This window comes from Platichthys flesus, chromosome 13 (genome assembly GCF_949316205.1).
Source record: "Platichthys flesus chromosome 13, fPlaFle2.1, whole genome shotgun sequence".
Lineage (NCBI taxonomy): Eukaryota > Metazoa > Chordata > Actinopteri > Pleuronectiformes > Pleuronectidae > Platichthys > Platichthys flesus.
Window position 1 is genome coordinate 12344733 of NC_084957.1, and position 26200 is coordinate 12370932.

Genomic DNA, 26200 nt, shown 5'->3' on the forward strand with positions numbered 1-26200 from the left:
GTTCATGGGTAATATCTATTGAGTTGTGTTTCAGTTCAGTCAGTGGGACAAGCAGATCTCTAGTCAACATTGATGGGCTTTTCAATCGGTACGTGGCTGCAGGGGGCGCGGTTGTTCACTAAAAGTTGGTGTGGCTTTAAAGGTTCAATTTCTGGCCATCGACGCCACGTGTTTGTGGCACATTGTGGAGGATGCTAAATGTTTTATTGATAGAGAATCTGTTAAGACACTATTAAAGAAAACACACCTGTGCAATGTTAACCTACTAAAGTATAGACCACAATAAATATAAGCCGTTGCTACCTGGTGACGAATGACGACAACAAAACAAACATTGCATAAAGTGAAAATTAGTTTATTGTAGCCGTATGTACCAAGAAATGTTTCTACATTCCAGAAGACGTGGAAAACATCATTTTTCTTGCATGTTGTATTCTATACAGCTCATGGAGTCATGCTCGAGGAAAAAAAACAAGGAAGAAGTCGAGTTTATCCGTCAGTGACTCTTCTTCCGGCCTCACATTCATACATGAAGCTGTGCTCCCGACTCACAAGTCCTTGTCAAAGGCTCATCTCCCGCTCTAAGGGACCAGCGAGGTGTACGTGTAGCGGACCTGCACATGGTGGGTTTGTTCATGGAGCACCGCGGTCCCATCTCAGCCACACACAGTCAGAGTCAGGGACAACAGGAGCAGCATTCACCTCGTCACTACTTGATTCGTTTGGTTCCTTTTTGCTTTCCATTCAGCAAAAACAACAGCGTAGCTATTCTACTTAGTAGAAAAATTTAGATAGTATAAAATGAACAATTGTATTTGAAAAAAACAAAACAAAAAAAGATATGCAGTTCAATAGGCACATGTATAAAACAGATTTATACATTTAAAACCTTGTCGCCCATTGACTTTTAAAAGACAAATATAGTGCTTTTATCTGAACTGTACAATAATTGTTCCTGCAGCGGAGGTGTCCATGGAAACAGGCAAGTTATACTCGCAAAAATATAAAATGCGTAAGAAGCAGTATACATTTCATTTAAACTTGTGTATGATTTGCATCAAACTTAGTAATTTCTGACGTTTTATAATTAGAGCTTTTTAGTGGTAAAACATTATTAGGATACCTTTTAGGTCACATATACAACTCATGAGTGTTTTTATTACCCCCCTCCCCCCCTTCGACTAACAGTTAAAACGGTTTGAGCTGATGTCTGTTAAAACATTCGAGAGAAAACAGTAATGAGGGACGAGACATGATCTACAGTAAGAAGTTAAATCACTACTGGCACCTCAGGCAGGGACAACAATCTGTGGTTATTGGTATTCACATGTTGCATGAAGAACATGACACAATCAGCATAAAAGTGTTTTGTTTAGAGTTCTGTGTGGGGATAGACTTGATGCTACGTGACTTCAGAGAACAGGGCTGCCCCCTCAGCAGACAGAGTCATTACTGACGGGAAGTTTCCCACTGCGTCGAACCTCCTTCTCTCTTTTCTCCCTCTGCTTCTCCAGCTTCTCCTGAGCTTTGCGCATGTCCTTCAGCTTTTTCTTGATCGTTGAGCGGTCGCTCTGACTCGACACGCCGAGAGCCTGAAAGACAAAGAGCAGCCGTTTAACAAATCAGAGCATATTTAGACCAAAGAAGGGCTGCGACTAGTGTTGCATTATTTCTTATCATCACCATTCATACATTTTCAGTCTTTACTAAGTTCAGAGTTAATGTGATGTCTGCAATGAGCATGTTTTGTCCCGACAACAATTAGAACTCAATGATTGTTGATGACCTTGGGATTCACTGCAAAATATTAACCTAAAAACTCCACCAACTATTGCTCTAACAATTTATTATTAAAAAGGTTATAATTAGGATTAAAATATTCAACTATGTAATTTTAGTCTGATTTTAAAAACTACTATAATTTGAACGTTATGTTATATTCAGAATAAGTGTCAAACATTGACGATGGGTGGTTCTCCCATCCTCCCTATTCAGTCTTCCTGTCTCTATGTTTTCTCTCCTTGTCCTTCATTTCTTTTCCTCACAGGGGCTGTAGAGCTGGAAACGACCACGTTCTCTCTAACTTACAACTTCTTGCCACAGGGGGGCAGTCAAAGGCTGACGAGGTTTAAATAAATGACCGATTTAACAGCATAAGACAACAATAAAAACATAATTTAAAACATCATGAACCTTCCAGCTACTTCATGACACAGATAATCCCTTGTCAATTATCATCATTCATATTCATTAGGAAAATAGTCAGATCCCACTGTGTATGTACGGTTTCCCCCTCACCTTTAACTTGTCACTATCCAGGTACAGGAGCTGCTGTCCATCCACTCCCTTGGCTGTGAATTCAGGTGTGTACTGGTCCATGTTCATGCCCATCAACCAGTGACACACTTGCTGATTGGTCCAATCAGTGACAGGCCGGTTCTGCCACTGATAGTCCTTCCCTGTAGCTACTGGTTCGTCATCCAGAGTCTACACAGGACACAGATAAAACAAACAGATGGTACATTAATAATACCACTGTTGATTTAATGAGAGCTTCAACATTTTATACTTTTTATTCAAATGAAAATAAAACGGTGCAGGGCTCTTTTGTGTAATATGTTGTTTTGCTCTACAGTGAAAAGATCCCTACTCATATCTGATGCATGGAAAATAGATCTTTATGCAAAGATGCAATGTTGATGGCTGTGAGTAATGTGTAACAGCCGGTTGATGTCATAAATCAAATCTTTGTGTTTAGATCAGTGTTATTATCTCCACCAAAGAGGTTAAATTGTAAAAACATTACATTTTGGAGTGGATGTGATTCATCGTCCAAAAATATTATCAAAAAATAATTATGAGGTTTTTGAGAAAATGTATTTGTGAGTTTGAGAAATTTGGTTCGTCTTGGTGTGCGCTCTACTAAGAACTATTCTAGTCAACGGCCATAAAACATTGATCATGTTTTCCAGTACATTCATAAAAATCCCTAAGACAAAGAGAAGGTAAGCTGGGGCAGGAGGGCAAAGTGAAGTAAAGCCAACAGCAGTATGTAAATAAACAAAAAAGGACGTGTGCAATTCCTGCTGATGTGTGTAATGTACAGATTCACCAGGATAGTGCTGAGAAAAAAAACATGCATTCAATGACAGTAAGATACCAACATTCTCAGATGCATGTCACCGTGCAACCTCGTGTTTAACTGAGAGAATCCGAGACACTTAAAGTGTTGACTATAATAAGAGGTGAAATACCAGAGCAGGCAGCAGAGCCATCAGTTGTGTTCTGTGCCAAAGTTTGTACAGAATACAAAGCACTGGTCGACAGTTCTAACAGAGGCAAACATACAAACTTCACATATCAGCTGACTTGAGCGAAGCCAAACGACTTGTAGCACACAACAGAAATGCTCTAATACACACAGACATGCTACTCCTTCTCCAGTCACGATTTAACCTCAGCTATTGAAAAGTGTGTGTGATGTGTTCGTGTGGGGGTGGGGGGGGGGGGGCATGCTTGAGAACATGGCCTCTCAGCTGCATCAAGGCGGCCCACGTGGCTTTTGTGTGACGAGAAACTCACCTCGCTGGAAGAGAAGATTAGAGTGTGTGAGCGCCCAGACAGATTGGGCTCAGCAACTAACCCAGAGATGTCTGAACTGGGACTGGCAGCGTTAGAATCATCTATGACTGAAAAACTCTGGAACAAGTGGAAACAAGGAACTCATTTACTGAAACGTCACACACGACCACACAACAGATCTACGGGAGGAACACAAACATGGTGCTGCAGGTGTTTCGGGGCTGTGAGAGGAGGGTGCTGGATTGATTGCCGGAAATTATTAAAAGTGAGAGGAATCCAAGGTTGAGCTCAACGTGTGGAATTAAGAAAGTGAGAAGATCAAACATCTATTACTAAGCACAATATTTGAAGTGATAAAAGCTAAAAACCAGTCCACCACCAACTACAGCAACAACTTCTAAACTACAGCAACTAACACGACAGGCCTTTGCACAGTAGAAGCCGTTTTTTTATGCAATAAATTTACAGACTAAGTCAATGCAAGCTTTTATATCAGCGACGGAATTATGCTGGGAGATAGAGGCTTTTGTTTTTTACTAAAGAATGACTTTTCCATTCAGTCTGATTGTCGTAGGTTTATTTAATTTACTATGTTATACTATTTTCTTTTAAAAGAATATGAGTCGGCCGACTTGAAGCTAAGGTCAAAAGAAGGGCGACACAACTCCAGTCGAAGAAAATGATTAAACCAAATGTGAACCAAATTGAACCAGCTGTAACTGTTTACAGATGGGACCTAAATAATAAAGTCAACTATGATCTTGGTGCCAGATGTTGCAGTAGTTCCTCCAACTGTCCAACGTCCTGAAATACATCCTGAGGCAGCTTTGGTATAGTTTATGCTCCTGAACCAAGCACCGAAAAGTCAGTTTTTCCTTTTACTTAGTCAAAGGACCAAAACAACATTGTTTAACGCTGATTCCATCTTTCTTTTCCCACGGCGTCACAGTTAATAATAGTCCGGCACGTTGAAAGTTGTCTCTGAATTATTCAGGTCCCTACTGATGTGCAAAGGCCGTAAGAACACAAACATGTGCTGTTAGATGAACCCTTTTTGAATCCAGTCTAAAAATATAAACGGCAGCTTGTTTTTCAGACACATATGTGAGTTAATTAGGGATTCAAAGGAAACATCCAGATGTACAGGCGGTTGCACTAGCTATGTTAAAGAATGTACAGTTTAATTTTATCACGTGGAGTGAGGATTTCAGTGTTATAGCAAAATACAAGTTAGTTACTTAAAAGCAGTTAGTGTTGATTTCACACATAAATCATAAAATCTAGATTAGATTTGATTTGCTGGTGCAACAAGCCTTACAAACTTTCTTGGCTTCATTAGTCACTAACATGAGCCAAGAGGCTTTCTGAATATGAAGATACATTGGAAAAATTAGAAAATGAAGGTTTCTTATATGTAGTTCTAGTTTCTAATAGCAAAACCACAAACCCACGACAAACAAAATGTTTTTTTCACAAGACGTGTTGAGATGCGAAATTACGGGTTGCAGAGCAGCGTTTGTTAGTAATGCTCTAGCTAGTCGTCTAAAATCAAAAGGCGAAAACAAAAGTTGTATACTGTACCAAATCTAATGAGCGACTGAATAAAGAGGACCAGGAGAGATTTGTCTGTTTAAAGGAAAAATGATTCAGTGAGAAATAAGCACTGACAAAAACCTGCTATAGTGCACACGGCAAAACAACCAAAACCCTTAGTAATTATTTCACTTTAGTTCAGCTCGAGTCTCGAACTCCTTAAACAGAAACGTGGGAACATCATCCGAACCGCAGCCTGTGTGACGGTTTTCAGTCGTTTCACTGGCTGCGTTTCATGCGTCACTTTTTTTGGAAACTCTCCCCATCCCGCTGAAAGCTAACATGTGGATCCAGTTACTGTGGCCTCTGCAGAGTGAAGCTTATTTTGAAAACCTTAAAGTAACGGCACATGCCTGTAAACAGCCTGCTGTTATGTTTCTAATAGTTTTACACTTTCAGAGATGCAAGAAATATCAGAAATATAAAGATGTCACATCTCCTTTTCATTTTATGACATATAAAATGCTACCTATAGCTTAATGCAGTACCGGATACAAATACTCTCTGGATCACGTATTTACTTTCATATATATTAAGTCAGAGGAAGTTTCATACTTTATTCTTGCGATCATGGCTTTGCTCGCTGCTCATCTCAGTTGCAGTGTACGGCAGGCTGCTGCTGGACGAGGACGGCTCTCTGTCCCTGTCCTTGTCTCCAAACCAGGTGAAGGGCATACAGGTAGGGATGGAGGTCATGGACTCTGCAGGTGACAGGTTCCCTGCTCCAGGTTCATCCAGTAACTCTGCCGACCCCCTGGAAATCAAAGAATGAAGAAGCAAAAAAACAGTTAGACACACAGACATGGTGGAAAAAAGCAATCTAGATTAAGCTTTGACAACACGAGTGTAGAAGTGCAATAAGTATATATTAAGAAATAAAATAAATAGTCTTTGGGAAGTTAAGCTTTTTACACAAGCCTTTGTTTTCCAATGAGGAGGTATTGTTTTTTCCATTAATAATACTAAACAAAGTGTTTTGACATAGCACTTCTAATAATATTTACAGCCCAATATGGTAGTAATGTAATTCTTGGGATTTATAAAAGTTTGAAAAGTCATATTAATATGAATCAACTTTATATTGTGAGTATAAACAATATTTATACTGTTAATACAGTACCTGCTGTCCAAAGACTGTCTCATCGCGTCCTTGTCCTGTTGTTTTTTTCCCTTGCCTCCTGACTTCCGGAGGCCACTGTTTTTAACACCAGTAACATTTGTTTCATGAGAACAGAATGGTGGGAAATTGCAAACAAATAAAAAGTGGTTTCTGTGGAGACCTACCCAAAGTCTGGAAATCGTCTTTTAGGTTTCCCAGCTGGTGAAGGCTCATTTAACTCCTCTGGAATCAAACCATAATTATCAGTATCAGTAACAATGTAAGTAAAAGCTTTGCTAAAGCAGCCATTGTAATTGGGCCTCACAGACCTTTGGAATCTTTGCCCTTCCCTTTGGACTCTCTCTTCTTGGCGTTGCGCATGAATCCAGAGGGGGAATGTGGTGAGGAGCCGTCTTTTGGAGGAGACAAAGAAGGACTTCCGCTGCTTTCAATGCTGTCGCCCTGTGATGGTGACATAGACGGGCTGCTGGAGAGCTCCACCTTACTCCTGGATCCCTCTCTGGCCTCGCTGGGCTTATCTTTCTGTCCATTCCCAGGATAGCAGGCGGTCAGAGGGAGGGAGAGGCTCTCCTGGATAGACCTTCGCCTCCTGGGAGATTCCGGCTCCTCCTGCTCGTCGTCTTCTTCAGTTTCCTGTGGAGACAAAGATAATTATTTGCGAGGACAATGCGAGGAAGAGGGGATGAAAGCTAAACATAACAGAAAGCCCTACTGCTCTGTTCTGATTAGCTAAAGCTTGTATGCTTACTTTTTACATGACACCCATTTGACCCTATTATCATAACAAAAATAGACTCCTGGTGCATTGTAATATTTCTATATTATTCATTATTAAGGTATATTGTTGTTTTAAAGAAGCTAAATGTTTTTTTTCCGTCTTGTATTTCATAACAGCTGTTTGATGTGTGGGAACTCAGATTTTTAGGAAAAGTGCTGCCTCGACACCACAACAGTTAGTCACACCTGTTTCCTGACAGATTTGAGATATTTCAAAATGTTGCTTTTAAGAAGGTAGAACAAGTGGCAGGAAGTTTACAGCTCAAACACAGCAACAAACTAGAACGGCACTGAGTAGAGTGCAAACCTCCGCCAAGGCACGATACCGTCTCCTTGAATTCAATAAAGCTGCACCAAATTTCACACAGGCAGACTTTTTGAAGATCACTGAATTATTTCATGGGAAATGCAATGACAAAAAGAGCCTGGATCCATGACTGGTAGGTAAACTACCTCCTTGGCTTCAATTTATTACAATTCATCTACAGAGTTAAACAATATTCAAGTACACAGTCCCTATGCTTCTTTCCTTCTTCTATCATCAGGTGGTAGAGGGAATGTTTTTCATCATGAGTTTTGAGTGTGAATATGTCATTAGGCAAATCCTACCGAATCCTTTGCTCTTTAAACCGTGCTCTTCGATTCGCTGCACATAAACCAATGTTGCTGTATTTCCACAGTAGTTCAGTTCTGACCTGAGAGTGAGTTGAAGTCACTGTAAGGCTTTCCTTCAGTTTGGTCCGGGATGGAGGCTGACGTTTGGCTTTCTGAGCCAGCAAGCCTTTAGCTCTGTGTGCACTGGTGTCCAATCGCTCAGTTTCAGGCACCAACTCAACCCAGTCTTGTTCTACAGAGGAGAATTAAATGTAAGTGAATGTTTGACAGATCACGCAGTCCGATAAGTGACGTGCGTTTTAAATTGAATTGAATGTAAATGACCCTTTGTACCTGACAGTGAGTCAACAGATTGTGTGTTGGTGACTGAGCCTTGGCTGCTCTCCTCTGCAGCATAGTCCTGACCACTCTGGCGCTCTGCACCTGATGCCCCTCTGGACTCCAGGACAGAGATCTGTGGACAAACCAGCGACACCTCGACTTATTAAGAGTCCCTAGGAAGTCTGCTGTAGTGTAAAAGCACCTGTATACTTATACCATGGTCTTACCCTGTTCTGTAAGATCTCCAGCTGCTCCTTGTACCACTTGTCTTTTTCATCCAAAGTTTTCTTCAGCTCCTCCTCTTTCTTCACAAAGTCTATCTCTCTGGGGAAGAAACAGGAAAGTGTGGTTTAAATCCAGACCTTTAGCTTGTAAACACGTCGTATTTTGTGTAATTATCACCAAACCACAGAAATAAATCGCAAAAGGGAAAATCAGCGAGTAGTAAATGTGTCCTATGAATACAGTGATTTGAGTGAACAACTATATCCTTGTGTTGTATAACAGAGAACAAACTTACTTCTGCTGGTAGTCTTTGAGCAGTTTCTTGGCCTTGTTGTACTTCTTGTCCAGGGTCTCATACTGGGCCTGAGTCTCAGTTAATTGTTCATTCACATTCTTACACAGAGACTGGGCCTCCAGCCAGTAACTCTCCATCTCCAGGATTTTATCATTGCCATCCTCGATCTTTTGCTCCAGTGCAGACTCTCTGGCTTCCCACAACGATCTGTCCTCCTCTGATGCCCTTAGCTAAAAAGAGAAGTCGTGTTAACTTTGTCAACATGTTAAATTAAATTTGTTGGCCTGACACAGCCTGTGTGTTAACTATTGTATTAAGTAGTAATTTAAAAGAACTGGGTCACACATTTCGACTGCTTGTCAAGTGGTATCCCATTTTCTCAAATAATTTAATATAAGAACATCAAAAGTGTTTTGTAATTCAAAGTTAAGATCTAATGAATTTAAGTCCTCAGCCTGCCAAAATACTAGCAAAACTAACATTACATTCAGGTTCATAATTTTAATTTGCTTGAAAACATTCATGCTCTAATGTTCTGAAAACACACAACTTTCTTCAAACGGTCCATTGCTGCAGCTCATCTTTTCAACCCCCTTTTTGAAACAATAGGTTTTACTTCCTGTCTTTTTAAGTTTGCCCTCCCAGCCAGCTGGCCCACTCTGTTGTGATGGTCAACTCTTTCTAGCGCATGAACGGAAAAGTTGGCCTCTGCTTTTGATTTGCTCGGCTTTGTTAGGGTGCGTGCCAGACGAGGCACCGGGCGTGGGTTACACAAATGTGGGCCATCTGCCATCATAATTGTGCTAAGTATTGGTTGAACTACTGACTAAGCATTTCAGAAGTTTAAGGAGCAGTGGACTTTGGGCTTTTTGACTTTGCTGAACTTTTACATAGATAAACCACCTATTTACCACATAAGATGAAAGAAAACCTGAAAAAGCATAATATGTCTACTTTAAAAGTTCATTCAAAGTATCAGAAAATCTGAATTCGATATATATATATATTTATATATGTATAGAAAATAAATACTAATGGAAAAAATATCATAAAATATGTCTTTCTGTTTTGGTTTTCTGCTATTATGTAATGGTACTGGATTAATGTGTAGTGAGTGCACATTATTTTTTTAAATGATTGTATTTCCATACCTTTTCTTTTAGTTGGATTATTTCAGCTCCCAAAACGCTACGTTTGAGCTGCAGCTATGGAACAAAAGAGGACAAATAAATGTGGTTACACCCACTACTGTATTTTTTTGAATGATTGTTGTCTCAACAGAGATGACAGGACTGATAGTCAGATGTGGGTGATACCTCTTTGAACTTGAATGCCATCTGAGAGCTGTCCATGTTGCCGGGCATAAACAAAACCTCAGAATCCGGCAGCTCAAAAACCTCTACGTTCCGCCCTGGAGAGAAATTGGAGCATAATATCCTCTCATCCGTTCCGTCCTGTTCCTCATAGCGCTCGTCCTGAAATATGATATCACACATGGCATCACATATAGCAAACACCATTAAACCCCACGCGCCCAGGAACAGGCTCGGCATGTGTCAACAACACACCCTGTGGCACCTGTTCCCAGTCTGGCGACAACATTTTAAATCGATACATCGAAGCCAAATATCAGTGGACTGCCTCGGACTGAGGCTCTGTAGGAATTTGGAAAAACATGTCATGCATGCTATGTGATGCATTGAAACAATAACATGATCAATATTCTCAGTCATGAAATGATCATGAGACTATAAACACACCTGCAAACACATACACACATTTTGCATAACCACAGGGCAGGGATAAAAATATCAATTTCCCAATAAATCCCAGATATACAGCCCTGAACATACTACATACTCCCTTAAAGTACCAAGTCTCATTGCATGAGCAGAAAATCAATTGCACCATGAATAAAATCTCTTTATGACTTTTTGAGATGCATTAAACTCGCTGAAAACCAGATTGAAAGCAGAGAGACCCCCCAACAACCTAGAGTTCACAGTGGCTGCAGTGGAGCTCCAAAATGAGTCTTGAAACTTTTATGTAATATCCATTGTTGTATTCCAAATTAAATGTGTTGAAACACTGAGTCTGAAGAATAAAGTAAGTGTATCATTACAAACTCCTGGACTGAATCTCTGTATTGTAAAGACCAGGGCTTTTGGCTACTTGAACTTAACAAAAAAAACATTTCACAACTCTGTTGGACAGGCAGCAGTTGAATGAACTCTTTTCAACACAGCAGAGTGGTGACACATGGCTTACTCACAGCCAGGTCCTCGTTTCCCTACTGATCTAGGTGTGATTGGACTGGGAGTGGCAGGAGGCAAACAACAATGTCAACATCCAACTAGTAATTACAACTAGAAAAACATGTCTGACTTAATCATTAGGACTGGACGGAAAACCAGACACATATGGATGCCTCACACAACCCCTCTAACAGATGTGGTTTTATAATGTCAATGCAAAGTATTTCAATACAGATAACAAGCTCTGTACTCATACAATCGCCCTGATGAAGTGAACGCTCAAAAGCTATATACTTGGGAATCCACCATCTCTTCCAGCCATTTCATGTCACATGAGCAACAAATGTCCAGGAAACTCACCTCCTCTGTGGAGTGCTCATAAGGATCATCCAGGTGCTCCTCCTCCTCCTGCTGATTCTTCTCCTGCTCCAATGTTTCGCTTATGAGGCGCGCCACCTCGCTTTGCGTCCCTGGCCTCTCCCGTCCAATATTGAACCTTTAATTTTTTAAGAATGCAACATGAAAATCCACAGTTAAATCAAATATTGTACATGTTGCCTGGAAACACCATATTGCAGCTTCTGTCATATATATTGCACTTGCGACAGGAAAATTTTAATTTTGGGATGCAGTTTAGGCCCGACCCTGCCTTGGGCGTCCATTTCATTTCCCAATCATAAATCTGAAACATGCCACAATACATCACAGCATTCGTGGCCTCTGGTTTCTCAGGAAACAGACAGACTCGACTGTGAGATTACAGTGAGAGATTAATTTCTAGATGAAGACAGAGATGGTCTTACTTCACTGTGCCTTTGGTGTTCTTCAGAACTGTAGCTGCAAACAGTTGGGTAACGCCAACCAGACTGATACCATCAACCTCCACTATCTGGTCATTCACCTGTATCCTAGACACACATAAGATAGGGATTAAAAGAAGAACTGCTACAAGCATTTCAAACGCAAAGTAACGCACAAAAAATGCAATAGCAGAAGTATTAGGAACATTTTCTTTACTGTCCTCAGGAGGGTTAAAATAAATATAGGCATTCCTAGAGTGTGACATCAAACTTTACTAGTCTCTTGGAATGAGATCCAAGTGTGAGGTTGTGCAAAAAAAGAGGGAGTTTGGCTGCATTAACTCACCGTCCATCTTTCTCAGCTGCTCCTTGCTCTGTAATGGTTTTCACAAAAATGCCCAGCTTTTCCAGACCCTGGTCAGCTCCCACTCCCATTCCTATTATACTGATGCCAAGTCCATTCTCTCCTAATGGAGAGAAAGGAATAGGGTCGAAAACAGTTGGTTGAATAAACTGAATACAGGAGAACATTTTACAGCTTACACCTTAGACAATCTTGACAAATAAAGATTAAGAGCGGGAACTTTAAACATTTTTTATAATCATTCAGACTGATTTTACATCAATATTACAGCAACAAAATATGAACCACATTCACAACCCCTAATTGTTAATATACTCAGAAGTCACTATGGTTCCTCACTGGTTACTAGACTCACCTTTCTCGATCTCCACAGGAAACACATCCATCTTCTCCACTCTCTTCTCTAGCTCATACTCTGCAGATGCTGCGACTGGGTCCACGTCATCGTTTCGCCGATCATAGTCCTCATTGGAGAAAGTACTGTAGACCTGTATTGTTGAAATCAAAAGTGCACAGAGTGTCGGAAGCATCTTCAAAGAGAGCTGCAAATTATTGTCACTTTAAGTTATTTTTATCCATCTATGTAAAATGAACAAGGACATATTATTCATTTGGTCTAAAAAGCATGGTGAGGGAGAATTACACACATTCTCTGGAAATCTACTAAGGAAATTACTGCGCTGGTGCATTACTGAGTCACAATTTAACAGCTGCTGAAGGACAGCACAGCTCTTTGTTGATGATTAGTACCACTGATATTGAAATGCACTCATCAAATGCTTTAAAATTTCCACAACAATGTCTGGCAGATATTATAAAGAGGAATAATCTTCAAGTTTTAAGCTACCGTGGAAAGAAAAAGAATGTGAAGCCAGTGGAAAAATCTGGTTTTCTGCAATAAACTGGTCATACAATGTGACCTGATCTTCAACCAGGTGTAAAGATACTGACTGTGTTTAAGCTCATACTGCACAAACAACGATCTTTTGTGTTTAAATTGAAAACGACCCCTTAAATTTCATAGAGATGGTGGCAAAGAATTTGTAAACTCTTTGGATTAGACATCTGTTTAAAATGTCCTTTGGAACCAATGACCTCTAACAAGCACTTCCAGCATTCAGGAGGAATTTTGGACCATTCTTCTTACAGAACTACTTATGTTCTTTAAGGTATGCCATATTTTTAAAATGTCTAGTGTGAACTGATTTAATAACGTCTTTCCAAGACAACTATATTTGGTGATATATAAGGTCAGGGCTTAGACTGGGCCACTCAAAAAGGTGGATTATCTTTTTTTGTTTTGAAGCCACCAAACTGTTCCTGTGATTCAGCTGGCAGAGAGCCACCCTGACATTATCCTGTTAGATACAGTGATAAACCGAGGAATTATTTTCCCTGCATTAATAACGAGCTGTCCAGGCCGAGAGGCATCAAAGGCCCAAACCATATGATGCTACCTTTTGCTGTTGAGATTATTTCATGTTGTTATGCTGTGCTGCATATTCTTCCAAACCAATTCAACCATAGTTTCATCTGTCCATGAACATTTTCCCAGTAGTGCTGTGGATATGAAGGTGTTATCTGGAAAACTACGCCTTTGTTTGTTTGAGCAGGAGCTTCCTCCATGGTGTCTTGACATGGAAATAATGTTTCATACCAAACACTATGGTTTGAATTCAATACACTGATGAACAAAGATGTTAACATGCTCCAGTAATTAGTTTCGGCCTTTACCAGTTAGTCTTGGTCTGTTTTTATCCTCATTGGGAATTTTGGGTTTGTGTGCATTTTAAATCATCCAATCTGGATGCCCTCATCTAGGAAATGTAGCCATTGAACTCAATCATCCACATTTATAGATTATTTGTGTAAATGTAGATGCATATCTTCACTATTTAAGATTAATTTGTTACCTTATCCAGTTATTATACATTTAAATAACTCATCCACACCTACAATCTTAACTGGACTTGTACGGTCTGACTCTCATTGGCTTGTATTGATGCCATCAGCATCAGGGTTCACATTGCCCCCTACACTGTGAATGTTTGTATTATGTATTCAATGTGGACGAGTACAATTCAATGATTTGTAATAATAGATTGTGTTGGTTCATAAATGAAACTCATATGAGGTCTACCCATATTTCATGACAAATGTATACATAAATGGAGACGATTTCAAATGGCTAATTTTCTCTTGCGACTTTATACAATCATATGCACATATCCAGACATTCATATTGAGCTGCTGTTACTCATCTTTGGCATCTTTATTGAAAGATGAACACATGCATATTAAGTGTCGGTGACAACAAAGCAGAATCTGCATTCCCAAGACAAACTGTTGAGGACTTTTATGAGAGTTGTAACCATCTGGGAAATGTGCAGGTAGGCCTCACAAAGCACTGGATGTGTCCCAGGCAGAGACTGTTTGAAATTATATCCCAGACAGAGAACATGAGCGGTGTGGAAAGTAGGGCACAGCTGGGGAGAGCTGAGCAGTGGATGTAGCAAAGATCAATGATTAGAGGAGACAAGGGGGTGTCATCAGCACAGAAAAAAATAATAAAATCACAACTGTAGCAAAGAAAAAAAATTCATCACTTAATCTTCAATCAAGAGCCAATGCTCCAGTGCTCAGCAGCAGCCGTAGGGCCTAATAATACACACATCTCTACATTTTGTACTCCTCTCTCGAATTCCAATGATACAAGTACAAATGGTATTCTTAATCCAGTCCAAAAACACTCAAGCTAAAGTGAGCACTACAATATTTACCATTTAATGGCGGAGGTGACCATCTGTTGTGTCTCAGTAACCATGTAGTGAGAGTGTACAGTTCATAATATAAAACAAAAAAAGTCATCAGCAGGGCAGAAGCAAATAGTCATTGTCATTATATTTTACTTGATAGTTGCTATAAATAGTTTTCCGTTACCCAAGGTGACATCTTTAAATCTCCTGTTTCGACAAAACATCAGTCCAAAACTTGGACTTTTGAATTACTATCAATAAAACAGCCAAATTTATGGTTTTGAATTTGTCGAACACCATTAAAAATTGCTCATACCAACTAGAAGGGCGTTCAGAGGGCTCATTGATAAGGCTAATGCCCTAACTCGTAATGTTAAAGAACGTGAAAAGAATTCCTGGATCTGAAAATCAGTTCAGCAGTTTCTGCACAATCCTACTAACAGACAGAAAAACTGCAATGAAAACATAACCTTGGTAGTGGTAAAACATTTTCTGTCAAACAGGTAATTATTGGAGTTCTATTTAACTGCAAAGCAATGTCTTCTAACTTCAGTTCAAGCCCTCAAGACCTTCCATGAGTTCCCAGCAGAGTCTGAACAATCTTGAAAGACTGCATCGTCACTGATGAAGAGGTCACAGTTGCACAAACAGGCAATCACACCTCACACTGTCCAAACACCAAGAGCTTTGAGAGTTTTTATAGATGCATTGTTGATAAAAAAAATTAACTAGATTAGAGTTTAGCAGACTCCACTGGGGCCAAATGCCTGACTATAGGTTGGATACTTAAACCCCATGCTTGGTCATTATTAGTCTTAATCTGAGTGGAGTCATGACAGGATGTTGGCAACAATGTCAAAAGGTGAGGTGGACTGAGTTAATAATGAGCAAGTTGACAATCTGGCTCCACTGTGCATGTGAAAAGAGGAATGTAAGTTGTATTATATAATAGACTTACCAATTATATGGAGCAAAGAATGGAATTTGGAATTCAAACAGGAAAATGGTGAATAAGAAAACTCAAGTTGCAAGTGTCAGTCTTTAGCATGAACTTTGGACTTGAAACTTGATCATGTAGCCATCAAGTTAAGTCAAGTTAGTGAGCAATTACAGAGCATTTCTTTCAAGAGCAAAGATCCAGGTCATAACATGCACAAACAAAGCTCAGAAAGATCCTGCATGAGGACTGAGACAGAAGTAGTTTCCATTTTATCCATATTGTGGTAAAAAAAATATCTATGTTTGCTTACTGGGGGAAAGCTATGATAAGTTAAATATTATTGCAAATAAGCCTGGTCGAGCACTCGAACGTCTATATACTGGTTGTTTATTAATGAACTAAATCTGTACACATCTTAACTTTCAATATATTTGCTCTTTTTTATTATTACTTTGAGTTTGAGATGCAGTCTTTCTTCTCTTGGGCTGAAGAGAAGCTGGAACTGTAAGCGTTTACAATGTTTTGCCTTAACTGCTGATAAGAACTAATCAGGAAGTAAATGCATAATTTCCAAATGTCTCAGTTTTTGCCTGTCAAGACTACACTCATGCGTAGACTTTAAATGCAAAAAAACAGGGCCAAGGCAGTATCGAACTTCTCAGTTTCAGACGATTGAAAACTCTGGAGTTGTTTAAACGGCAGGTGGATACATAGTGTGGATGTCGCCTCACTATTATAACATAACAAACTGCATACAGTCTTCGCCTTTAGAGAATTGGAATGACAAGTGTGTTGAAACCCATTAAAAGATCTAAAAACAACAGAAGAATTAACCTTTACCAAACAGAATGAAGTAAAACTATAGGATTATAGGAATGATTCAGGCATTTGGCATGAGGCTGTGTGATGTCTTCACATAAATATTTTCACTCTGGGCAACACGGTCTGAGGTCTAGATCTTGCAGCATGTTAAGACATGAGGAATTAACCCCAAACAATCTCCCTCTGTCTTTTTGTGTCCTCACTGTGTAGCACTTGGATGGAGCCCAAAACAGTGTGATAGTAAGTTTCCAAAATAACTCGATAAGCCCTCTGCTCATTATGCCAAAGGGAATTACAACATCTATTTCTGCTTTACAACATCCTGCTGATTTTCATACAAACGTATCCAAGTGAAATCATATTGTGTTATCTTAGGATAAAGACATACATCATACAAAACTGAATAGATAGGAAACTGGCAGATTATTCACACTACTGCAGTTCTGTGGCGGAGACAGGAATGCTATTCATGGGGCCTCAAACCTCCATCAACCCAAGTGAGTTCTTCACCCTCTGAATCCTCTTCTTCCTTTTACACTTGAACAAGCCATAGACTGATGGCTTGCTGCAGTATTGGTCATAAATTCTACCTCCTCCATTTAAGTAAATGGACCAAACTAGGCATGCGTTAAACCAGGCATGACTTGTGATTGGCCGGGGGACATGTATTGACAGGATCTTGCTATCACGACTCCATCAACAATCCTGGTGCTCTTAACCAAGATATTTGAGCTTCATTCCTGGATAGTGGGAGAAATAGAGAAACGCGTTGTCCATCTTAACATAGTCTATAGAACAAAGTTATTGCAATAGGTATATACTCTATGACCCATATATTGTGCTTTCCCCCCCATTGGTAATTACATAAAGTCAAGATTATAATTTCCAATTAATCAAGAAGCTTATCTAGACATTCTTGTCTGCTTTCATTTTAAAACAAATTCTGCATGTCTCTTAAAAAAACAAGCTCAACAACATTTCTATAGATAAAGTTTAACAACTTTCAGAAAACTAGAGCAGGGAGAAATTTCATGAAAGGATGAAAGATGCTTTTTAGACTTTGGAGACTTTAGTAATTAAGGGTTGAAAATGTAGGTTAATAGAATATAGGGAGAACCGCTATATCCTGAAGCCCGGCATTAGCTGAGCAGCTTGGCTTCTCCGTCCTACCTCCCCCTCAATACCAAAGTCTGACTTTTCTGTTGCCATCGACTCCCAGACAGTTTTTTAAACAATGCTCTGTTCTTTGCAAAAACCATAATCACTCAACCTCTGTCTTCTTGACAAAAACAACAGAAATCATTCTTTATTAGCCTCACCCTCACAAAAAAAGTCTTTCACATTTCTTACTGTCTCCAGCTATCAGATTTTCCAGCTACCCATTTTCTCTTGTGGCTCAGCAAACACTGTCCAACAAATTAAACACAACCAAAACACACTTCTGTCAGGCAGAAGTTCCACAATTCTGCAAGACACCGACAGGTATGAAACTTAAGCCGAATTAACTATTTGTTGTTGACTTTATACAAAACAAGGTATATAACGTTTTTTGATGCCAGTTCATGCCCGTATATTGTTGTTGTGGTCAGTGAGGTTGTGTTGTAGGTCAGACAACTTATGCCATGCTGTAATTTTCCTCCAAAGAGCTACTCAGCAGTGTGTGCGGGCCTTTCATCCATCTTTAACAACTGCAGTGGTCTGTCCTCACAGATGTTCACATGCCCACACCCACACTGAAACCCTTTCCATCTTTCCCCTTCGTTCCCTTCCCCATAACTGAATACCAATGTGGGAAATGAGTCAGCAGCTGTGAGCATAAGCAAACCAGAGGAATCTCTTGCCAATGCAAAACGAGGGCTGACCACTGGATTGGGAAGTTCGCAATGTAAGCGGGCCTACAGAAAGATGGCAAATCAAAACATGCTGTGAGTGAGCAGGGGAAGGGGTGGTGGCCTGGCGCAGATCTTAGAGCAATTAGGAAAGAAGGCATGGGGCCCAGATTTTAGATCCTGTGTAAACACACAAGGAAGAAGAACAAAATATCTGGTACTTCCTGTATAAATGCCCTGCGTTTTCCACAACCACCAGCTGCCCACCAGACAGCTGACCACTTAGTAAAGTCCAGTCGCATTTTTACAACAAAATAGTAAATTAACAAATTGCAATTAACTATTAGGGTATAATTAGAGAATATATAGCACTATAATGGAATCTAGAGTGAACTGGAAATGAAAAGACTCACAGGATTCTTCATTGAGAAAATATTGGTCGGTTACTGAAAAATATTAGAACTAATACCTTTATAATTACATTTTTTTGTTGTGAAGAATACTTCAACTTAGAACTGATGCGATATGTGATTTAGTTTTAGAACTGATATGACATGCTAAATTAGTTTTTGAAATAAAGTTCAGGGAGAAGAACCAGACATGGCATATCCCTGTGTAAAGCTCTAATGGCCTTGGAATCATAAACACTTTAAAGAGTCACACTAACTAAAACAGAAATATAATTCCTGCCTTGAACTTGAAGAGTTCATGTATGACCAGAGGTGGAGTCTGAGTGGAGCAGAGTGCCATAATGGAATCAAATTTCCTGAGTGCAAACATGAACAGGTTGAGCAGGTCTATTTATTAATGGCCCACAAAAGCTACTTTTGTCCAGCAAGGGCTGCTGAAAAGTTGAGCACTCATTTACATCTAACTTTCAGTGAAAACACGCAGCTAATGTGTTGGTCCGTAATCACATAATGAAACCCTTTTAAGGCAATCACAATCAGCCCCACACTCATCACATGCCAAGCTGTTTAATGAAAAGCACTGAGCTGACATTAGTATTCAGCACCATCGAGTCAGATAGTCACCCACCAGCCCAGGTGGCTGGAGAGAAGTTGGATCCTAGGAGGGGAGGGCCTCTCATGATTGGATGAGGGTGGAGTCTTGTAAGACACATTCCTCTAGCCAGAAAGAAGACACATTACAGATAGGAAATGGAAAGCATAACACTATGAGTCCAACCATGGGGTTTGCCCATTTAGCTTTTCACTAATCACATGAAATACACAGTGAATAGCTAGAGAATCTTCTTAAGATCCCCACTTTCCTGCCTGAATAAATAATAAACCACTTTCTGGCTTGGAAGCATTACTGCAGAAAAGCTACAGAGCACCTATGATGCTCTTATCTGGCTCCACATGAATGTGTGCAAGCTGTCTACCTGGCGTGTTGTGAAATGTCAACAGATACTGAAACAAAGCAGTACTGCAGGCATCATGGAAGTCAAACTGACAAAAGGATCTGTGTGCATGAATAGTGGCTAAAGTGGACAGTTTAGCTATTTCAGTGCAAACAGAGAAAGAGATGCTGGATTTTCATTTACAATGGCTGGTAAAAAATCTTCACCACACCCTGTGCGTCCGGGTAGGGACAAAACGTTTCCTTGACATATAACTGCGTGTGGTACTTCCTGTTAATTTGCGGGGGTGGGGCAAAACAACAGGTGCAGACCATGGTTTTGGACATTTTCTTTTCTGCTTTTATTTTAGTCCTGTTACAATCCTCTCATGTGCAACATGACAGGGAAAACCTAGATGATGACCTCTCTAGAGATCTGATGTAACTACCCTGAAAATGAGTCTTTGTCCTGAAGCAGATAACACACCTTCAGCAGGGAGCGTTAATCATTGATAACTCTAGGCCGTTTTTCCCTATTCCAGAGTATGGGTGATTTACAGCAGACGCAAACCTGTAAACTGCTAAACCAAATTGATCTGAGGTTGTAAGGTTTCTCTGTGTAAAGACACGTCTTGATCCACACAAATCTAATGTTACTGGCCTGTTTTTAATTTACAATTATAGACGAAACTGCCTCCTCACTGTAAAGACCAAAGTTACACTTTGAAGAAGTGTTTCAATATTTATGCTGCTCATACAGCTGCAGGTCACAGCAAACTTGCAAACTTTTATACTGATACAGCAGCGATGGGACTGCAGCATTCCTATGTCCTACTAAAGTGGGACTCTGCATTCAAATGTAAGAAAAACCACCTTCTCATAAAATATAAAAGGTATAAAATAACTCCAGTGTGAGTGCAGCGCTCATCATTTATGTTTCTTTTTCGACCACGACATGCAGGACCTGGACATGTCCTGTTTCTTTATAAATAGGACCTTTCTCTTCCACACAGGACACATCCAATGGCAAAAAGATTCAGGTTACATGAGCTAATTCTGTTGTGAGCCAGCAACACAAAGTACTTTTTCTCTTAGAGTTGGTAAAGACTCAAGTTTGCTCGATCACAATGCCAGCTCTGTCAAGCAGAATGTAGAGATGGATCCGGCGCTAGTGGGAGGTCCCTGTTAGACGGAACAGCGGCAGAAATGTTTGCTGTGGCTTCATTAGCCAACATAATTAATCTGTAACCAAAGCCATTTGAGAACTCTCTGTTTTCTTTCAAACCTACTTTAAGCCAGGTTAACGGATTATTTCCGCCTTTACCGAGGATGTTATGTTTACTTTTGTTATCTGTTGGTTAGCAGGATTATGGAAAAACTATATTAAACTATAATACATATTACGATTAAACTTGCTGGAAACCAGGAATAATTTTTTCACTTTCCTTAGCATTGCATGCTGAGGACTCTTTGTTGATTCTCTGTGGGGACTGATATTATGAGTGTGTGCGATTCCGTGTAGACACAAACTAAAATTCGGATCTAGTGAATTTAATTGTGAATTCACAAGGAGACTGCTGGGACTTGGTAGAGGTACAGTTGCACAGTTAAATCCAGGAAGGGTCACCCTCCTCATAATATTTGGTTCATGGTGCATGTCCACCTGAGCGTCTCACACACTAAACTTCCAACTGAGAAGCCACCCATTAATTATCATGAAAAACGTAAAGATTAATTGTGGAAATAGTTTCGGATGAAACAAATCCAACCATGTTTCAGCTATTTCTGTTTGATATAAAGTCTCTTTTGCACGAAGTCTCTCTCTGATGGGTGTTATGAGGACTGAGCTGCTACCGACCCCAGACACAGTCTAGCATAATGTTGTGAACTGTAAACCTCTGTTTATCTCTGTCATAGCCCAACTGTGGACGGAGGAATTGCACTGTTGTGTATGTCCCCTCTCGTCCAGGTCAGCTTCTGGTCCCCTCTCCCAGGACCCCCTGCCAGGATGACTGGGATGACGAGGGGGTGGGGTGGGGGGTCCACACCCTGAGATAACAGCACATTTTAAGGCCTGGATAAACACTGAGCTATTTAGAAAGCAGCGTAGAGTGCACTGGGGTGATTTGTTTTCCCCCCATTTAGCAACATGTTGATAGTGAAATATCCATGGTGGAAGATATAACCCCCACACCATTAAAATATGCAGTGTTTACAGCGAATGATATGTGGCAATACCATAATAGAAATTACACCGACTGGAAAATCAGTTGGACTACATATCTGTAAAGTTGAGACATGTGTCAAATACATGTACAGTACCTAATATGGTATGAGATTACATGGATTGTTATTTTTCCAAACTTGTCTGTTGTAGGAAGGTACAGATGCTTTTTGCATGCAGGTAAAGTGATTTTGTCGGTATCACCCAGCTCTATAAACTCAACTGTAGAACATCTATTCACAATGAAATGATGCTCCACCACTCAGTCACAAAAGCCAAGAAGATGATAGTTCAGAGACGTGGAAAAATGCAGAATGTGCCTCTCTGCTGTTCAAAAAGATTTATATCTTTAAAGTAAAATGGTTAATAAATAAAAAATTCTCCCTGCAGCCATAGAAATAACCCTTCCCTAAGCTGTAAAACAGATCATATGGCTGAATCAAATCCCTGAATTCCACCATGTTGAAAAGAAGAGAAAATTCCCTCATGAATCACAACAGACAGGAACCACTCGGAGTAAGAAATGCCAAACCACCAGTGCAGTGACTCAGGGGTAGACCCTGGTTTCTTGCTTCTGCTACAGTCTAAAAAGCTTCACATCTTTGTCTCATTCCTGCCCTCGTTCAACTGTGGCCCCAATCTCGCATGCTTTATTATGCAAACAATATTTTCCAAAAATATCACACAAACAACGTTGCTAACTCACATCCCCCAAGGTTCTCCCGACTCTGCAGATCTCTCTTCCAAGATGAAGGAGCCAAGGTTGTCGAACTACCCGCCTCCCTGCTCACTAAGATCAAATAAACTACTAGTTGAGATTTTTCTGAGCTGTTTCAAGCATGTCTGATGATAGAGTGCAGAAGCTGTGACATCAAGTTCCCACAAAAAACATACTTATAATGTCATTTTAGCTGACGCTTTTGTCCAAAGCGACTTACATTTTTAGTACACTCAACATTTTATGAGAGGCCATTTCAGAGGTTCAGTGTCTTTGCCAAAGACACTTAGGCATGCAGATGGGAAAGAGTGGGATTCGAACCAGCAACCCTCTTGTTGCAAACCACCCGCTCTATCCCCTAGGCCACGCTCTCCATAAAACCATACTTGCAACCTCTTCTAATTTGTCTTGTCTGCAGGGAAACGCCTTGTTCACACATCATTGCTGAGTCAGTGGTTTGTGATGACGGGTTTGTGCAACGTGTTTTTTGGTGCTTCAGGTGGTTCCAATGTAAACACAACACAAAATACTTACCAGAATTGGACCTGTGGAGAAGTTGATTTTCCTCTTCGTGGGAGGCTCCTCCTCATCTGACAGACCAGGGGCTTCATAGCAGTCATCATACTCCACATACATTTGATCCACCTCCTCTTCCTCCTCCTCTTCCCTGAGGACACGGTCCACATCCCTGTCATCCACAAAGGCTGCGTTCTCAATACCGTACACCACTGGAGAGCCTCCATCCACGGTGCTCTCGCCCACCTGCTCCTCCAGCTCAGTCTCTTCCTCTGCTACCTCGTCACCTTCCTCATCACCATCGTCTTGATTTGAAACAAAACTGTATTCTCCTCTTTCCTCTTCTGAGTCAGACCCCTCTTCGTCCTCGAGGACTCTACCTTCACCCACAGTCTCTGATAACCCTTGTGTCTCTCTTGCATCATCTCTTAACATGACTTCATTAGGAGCGTTACAGTTGTGTATTTCTGGTTGAAAGGTTCTTTTCAGTTCTATCGGTTGCTCTGTACTCCTTTGCACTGTCTCCTCCTCGAACACACAATCTTCAGCATTCCCCTCTTCATTCTCTTCACTCTCCGAAGACTCATTCTGAACAACCACCAACTCTGCCCGTACAATGCCCACCCCTCTTGAGTCCAGTGATGAACTCTGGCTGGGTGTATTTTCCCTGGCAGGAACATGTACCACACTGTCATTACTCTTGGAGTATTTGGTCCTGTTGTTTTCCTGAAAGCCATCAGCTGATGTAGAAGGCTGCTTCACATCCCTCGGGGGTGGACTATGTGGCTTGCTTTCATCCCGACCAATAGATGTCCTGCTAAATCCATCACTGGTTGACGAGGAGCCCTTGTAGCCGTGGCTAATTGGAGTGGTTTTCTCTGATGAGAGGGGTTTGTGAGTGGCATCAGTTGTTGGAGAAACAGACTTGTGGGCTGCATTACTAATTGGAGTTGTTGGTTTGAGACCGCAATCAGACCCAGGGGTCGACTGTTTGTCGATGCCACGCAGCATCTGGGATGTATTTTTGTTAGTGGTATTAGTTACAGGTGAAGAGCTAGTGGCTTCTTTGACGGGAGACCTCGGTTTATGTAAGCTGTCCCTTGTTGGAGAGGTAGGCAGTGAGTGTTCAGTGGTACTGTGCTGCTTGGCAGACACCGTTGCGCCTTTTCCAGCAGCCGTGTTGTTGTCTTCTGAGTCATTCTCAGCCATGTAATTCTCCAACCTCCGAGAAATTGGTCCCGAATTCAGAGACGCTCTAGACACATTCTTTTTCTCACCATCAGCCTTTTCATCTCGACTGTTTTCCGTTGAGGTGGGAGTCTGCTCTGATTTGATAGTGGTCTCCGAAGATCCCGATACTCTCCTTGTGCTTTTCCCCTCATCAGAGGCACTTCCTAGGGACAGGCGACTCACCACTCTGTTCGGGGATTGCTTTTCACCTGCGGGCTGCTCTTTGACGCGTCTTTCAAAGATTTTTCTGGTCACTGAAAACTTCTCCGCCAAAGCCACTTTGTCAATCTCAACTTCCTCCCCCTTGGGTGTTTTCTCTAAATTTTGTGTTTCCGGGCTTGCGGTGGTGTTGAAGCTGTCTTTTGGCGTGTTGACTTGAATCGGCACCTTCGGCGGGGAAACCGGGATCACCTCAGACTTTAAAGGCGTCTTTGCTTCTTGACACTCCTGCTGCTGACCGTCCATCTGCAGGAATATGTTCTTTATCTTATTCACTCTGGTGCCAAACGGCCTCCCCCTCGAGTCCTCCCGGGTGTCGCTGGAGCCATTCGTATACGATTTGGCGGAGCTCTCAGACTTTGGCCCATCAAAGGTGCACTTGATGGCGTGGAAGTCAGACTTGTAAGCGTTTCTGTGTGGGGACGCACTCCTCAGGGTCCTCTCGCCCACTTTGCTTTCTGCTTTAATCATTTTTGTTTGTTTGTTTCTGCAGCCACGATCAGAAAAGCAGGGTTTCGGGGCGAGACTGTAGTGAGTTGATGGTCAACTTTTATCCCTCCACTTTTACGCATGCGGTGCCATGGTGAGGGGGGGGGGGGGGGGAGCTGCTGTGGAGCCCTGTTGTCTCACCTACACAGTCACAGGGAAGTCATCTTCACGGAGAAACACACAGAGAAAAGTTGGTTAAAACAGAGACCTGACATATATATATATATACACACACTTTACATAAAGGCAGCCATTAAAGTGCCAATCAACTCATTATGCGTTTTGCAATTCGCTTAAAAACACAAAAGTAACGCTAGCTTAAAAGTAACTGCAGCGTGTGGAGTCGTTTGTCTGCATTTCGATTGTTATCGGACTTCGAGCATTAGCTAACCACTGTTAACCCTTTAACTAGCTAGCAACTTTACCTGCACTTAGTTTAAGTAATTAACTTCGTTAGTTTCGCTGGTAACGCGTCACCAGAGGGGTTAAACCGAAGTTAAACTCGGGGCCAACACTTCAACACTGCAGCCTCGCTCTCTACAATTCATTGTGGCGTTTCAAGTACGAGCGGCGAGAAATGTCCGACACACACCAGCCGAACAAAGGTCAACAACTGCGCTCGCCTCTCACCTCCCACTCGCTGCATCGTGTTCTGCCTCCGAAATGTCGTCCCCGCTTTTTTCTTCGCCGTCTCAAACTTGCCACTTCTGGTCGCTCTCCGCCATCATTCCCCCTCCTGCTCCGGCAGCGGCAGCGTCGTCCCTCCTCCTCCTCCTCCTCCTCCGCCTCCACCACTTCCAGACCTGTCTGTCGCGAGGCGGCGCGCTCACGGAGAAGTTCTGGCCGAGCGGGCGCGACAGTCGAGAGCAGAGAGAGGGTCGGGAGCGCGCACACATTCCAGAGCGGTAACCCACCACTGCGCTCCTCCCCCACCACCACCTCCATTCCCTCCTCCTCCTCCTCCAATTCCTCCTATTCCTCCACCTCCTCCACTTCTTCCAACTCCTCCACTTCCACCTCCTCCACCTTATCCAACTCCTACACCTCCTCCTCCACTTCCTGCACCACCACCTCCACCTGCTTCACTTCCTCCACCTCCTCCTACTCCTTCACCACCATCTCCTCTTCCTGCTCCACCTCCTCCTAAACCTCCACCAACTCATCCT

At 41.4% G+C, this 26200-nt stretch overlaps 1 protein-coding gene across 3 annotated transcripts; it reads right to left on the reverse strand.

The window, feature by feature from the left end:
* Positions 1–339: 339 nt before the first annotated feature.
* ppp1r9ala (protein phosphatase 1 regulatory subunit 9A-like A) lies at positions 340–25861 on the reverse strand. Of its 3 annotated transcripts, XM_062402067.1 has the most exons (20): positions 25665–25861; positions 23115–25198; positions 12303–12435; positions 11930–12050; positions 11587–11691; positions 11144–11279; positions 9845–10003; positions 9680–9733; positions 8529–8758; positions 8236–8332; positions 8021–8141; positions 7768–7919; positions 6604–6928; positions 6460–6517; positions 6296–6370; positions 5731–5929; positions 5164–5208; positions 3583–3699; positions 2299–2487; positions 340–1592 (listed from the first exon to the last, which is right to left on the reverse strand). In XM_062402067.1, exons 2-20 carry the CDS (start codon positions 25014–25016, stop codon positions 1434–1436), a joined length of 4377 nt encoding a protein of 1458 aa, XP_062258051.1. In that variant the 5' UTR covers positions 25017–25198; positions 25665–25861; the 3' UTR covers positions 340–1433. The 3 variants fall into 3 exon arrangements, with proteins under 3 accessions (XP_062258051.1, XP_062258052.1, XP_062258053.1); XM_062402068.1 differs by lacking the exon at positions 5164–5208; XM_062402069.1 differs by lacking the exons at positions 3583–3699; positions 5164–5208.
* Between the last annotated feature and the right edge of the window lie 339 nt (positions 25862–26200).